The sequence below is a fragment of the Penaeus chinensis genome, chromosome 13, assembly GCF_019202785.1.
Source record: "Penaeus chinensis breed Huanghai No. 1 chromosome 13, ASM1920278v2, whole genome shotgun sequence".
NCBI classification, from domain to species: Eukaryota; Metazoa; Arthropoda; class Malacostraca; order Decapoda; family Penaeidae; genus Penaeus; species Penaeus chinensis.
This window is the reverse complement of record NC_061831.1, coordinates 27513871-27516370: the sequence shown is the minus strand read 5'-3', so window position 1 is coordinate 27516370 and position 2500 is coordinate 27513871. Positions and strand designations below refer to the sequence as shown.

Here is a 2500-nt window from a genome sequence, read left to right as displayed (position 1 = left end):
GTGCTGTGTTAAAGACGGTCCTTGGAGTTGTCTGAAGGTTGAACTCTGTTGTGACTGCAGGCTGTGAGGTGGGACTGGTGACAACAGGTCTTGAGGTGGTAGGGGGACGCTGAGGAGTTGTAAGATTAGGGGCAAAGGATGTAGACGGGTCTCTATCCCCAAATGATGATGGGAGCGGAGGAGGGGGCGTTAAGATCTCTGATGGTTTTACAGGTTGATCATTTGTGTTTGTCTTGGATATTTTCATGGGAACAAATCCCCCAATTTCAATGATTGGTGGTGAAGGTAGAGTATTTTCCGGTGCACGATTTTGGAGTTTTTCTGGGTCATTTGAAGAGGTAGAAAAGGCAGCAAGGAAGGGTGGCAAAGTAGTTGTAGACCGGAAACTGCGAGGATGCCCTGGAAGAGATGTAGGCACAAAAGATCTGACGGTAGGTGTAGGCGATGCTCGACCTGGGTCCTGGAATAATGTGAACGTTGTCGGTCTCGAAGAAGTGGAGATTGAAGGAGAGTTGAATCTCTGAACATTTGATGTCCTCTGGAAGGGGGAAGGTGTGGAAGATGACCCAGGTGTGGAAAAGAACTGAAGAAAAGGACCTCTGAAGGTCGTTGGCTCTGGCTGTGTAGTACCTGAACTCTGAGTGCTAAGTTCACCTTGTGGTGATACTTTGAGAAACTGGAATGTGGCAGGAGCCGTGAACGTCAGAGAAGGAAGATTTGGTCGTTCGGTGGAGAGTGATTGAGCATCAGGGCGAGGCTGAGAAGAGCCGAAGTGGCTTGGCGGAGGTTGAAGTGCAGGTTGTGGAGGGGGGAAAGGCCTTGGGTTGAAAGTTGTAGGTGAAGGAGGATCTAAATTTATTTGTGATGGAGAAGGTGTTACAGCAAACCTTGGGGTTGTTAGCGCAGGAGGAGGAAGAGTAGTAGAGAAAGTTGGCCGTGAGTGGATGACAGAACCAAAGTTAGCTGGGAAAGCTGTTTGGGGAAAAGTTGACAAGGAAGTTGGTGCTGTAGAGGGGATAGGTGAGAGGGATACTCGAGATGGTTTTCGTGGAGGTAAAGATGATGGTGATAATTTTCTGAATTCATTCCCAGATGGTTCTTCTGAACCACCAAGCTGGATCGCAGTGCTTGAAGATAATCCTGGATGGAAGGACTGGAAGGAAAATCCTCTGAAAGGTGTCTTAGGAGCATTATGGAGTGTGAAATTTTCATCTGGGTGGTTAGAAATAGATGATCCTTGCTGTGGATTGAGTGATACCACTGTGGTTGGTCGTGCAGAAAGGGGCTGGAACGAGAAGCTTGCAGAAGTCCGAGGGGTGGTGTTGGATAGGAAAGTAGTGACAACTGGACGAGGGGAAGTGACAGCAGGACGAGCAGAAGTGACAGCTGAATGAGGGAATGTGACAGCAGGACGAGCAGAAGTGACAGCTGAATGAGGGAATGTGACAGCAGGACGAGCAGAAGTGACAGCTGAATGAGGGGAAGTAACAGCAGGCTGAGAGGATATCACAATTGGCTGGCGGGAGGAAACGAAAGGAGATGATGGAAAATTGTTAGATGATGTGACAAACGGCCTTGAAGTTGTAACAAAAGGACTTGGCGAAGTATGGAAGATACTAGGAGATGTACCAAAAGGTGAAGAAGTACCAGAACTTGAAGTTGTCCCAAAACTTGAAGGAATACCAAAAGCATTGGATGGAGTGCCAGACTGGCTTGGTGACGAGAACGAAGGACGAGAGGACGTGGCGAAAGGGTTTGAATTGGTAGGTCTGGCAGAAGGCCGCTGAGATAGAATAAAGGGATTGGGATTAGATGGCGTGATGGAGGTAACAAAAGGTTTAGGGGACGTGACCTGAGGTTGAGCAGATGATATAAAAGGTCTGGGAGATGTAACAAAGGAATTGGGAGAAGAAAAGAAAGACGTAGGAGAGGTGACCAGATGGTTTATGAGACGAAATAAAAGAAGTTGGGGACGAGACTGAAGGTATGGGTGAAGAAACGAGGGGAATAGGGGAGGAAACAAAAGGATTGGAAGCAGTTACTGCCGGTCTTGGAGAAGAAACTAAAGGTGTTAAGAAAGAAACTGGAGGTCTCGGAGATGAAACAAAAGGACTGGAGGACGTTACTGAGGGTCTTAGGGAAGAAATGAAAGAAGCTGGAGATGTAATTGAAGGTCTTGGGGAAGAAACAAAACCTAGTAGGAGAAATAACTGAAGGTCTGGAAGATACGAATGAAGGTTTTGGGGAAGTAGTAGGGGAAGTGATTGAAGGCCGAAGGGAAGAAACAAAAGAACTGGGGGGCGTAACTGATGGTCTAGGGGAAGAAACGAAAGAAGTAGGAGAGGTGACTGATGGTCTGGGGGAAGTAGCAATTGAAGCACCAAGGGAAGGTGTAGCAGAAAAGGTTCCAGGTGTAGGTGGTGACTGAGGGGGAGAAGTAGGGTTTGACACAACAGTGAAGTTCGCTTGACCAAAGGAGAACTTAGTGAAGGTCGTGCCA

At 47.7% G+C, this 2500-nt stretch overlaps 1 protein-coding gene across 1 annotated transcript in view; it reads right to left on the bottom strand.

Moving 5' to 3' along the window:
• The window catches only part of LOC125031646 (mucin-2-like), a 7840-nt gene that overhangs the window by 440 nt on the left and 4900 nt on the right, over positions 1-2500 (bottom strand). The window contains exons 6-8 of the mRNA XM_047622528.1: positions 2382-2500; positions 2043-2194; positions 1-1852 (exon numbers count right to left, since the gene is read on the bottom strand). The exon at positions 1-1852 is cut by the window's left edge and continues 440 nt beyond it; the exon at positions 2382-2500 is cut by the window's right edge and continues 1207 nt beyond it. Of these exons, the coding sequence (XP_047478484.1) occupies positions 1-1852; positions 2043-2194; positions 2382-2500 (2123 nt within the window). The remainder of the gene's footprint in view (positions 1853-2042; positions 2195-2381) is intronic.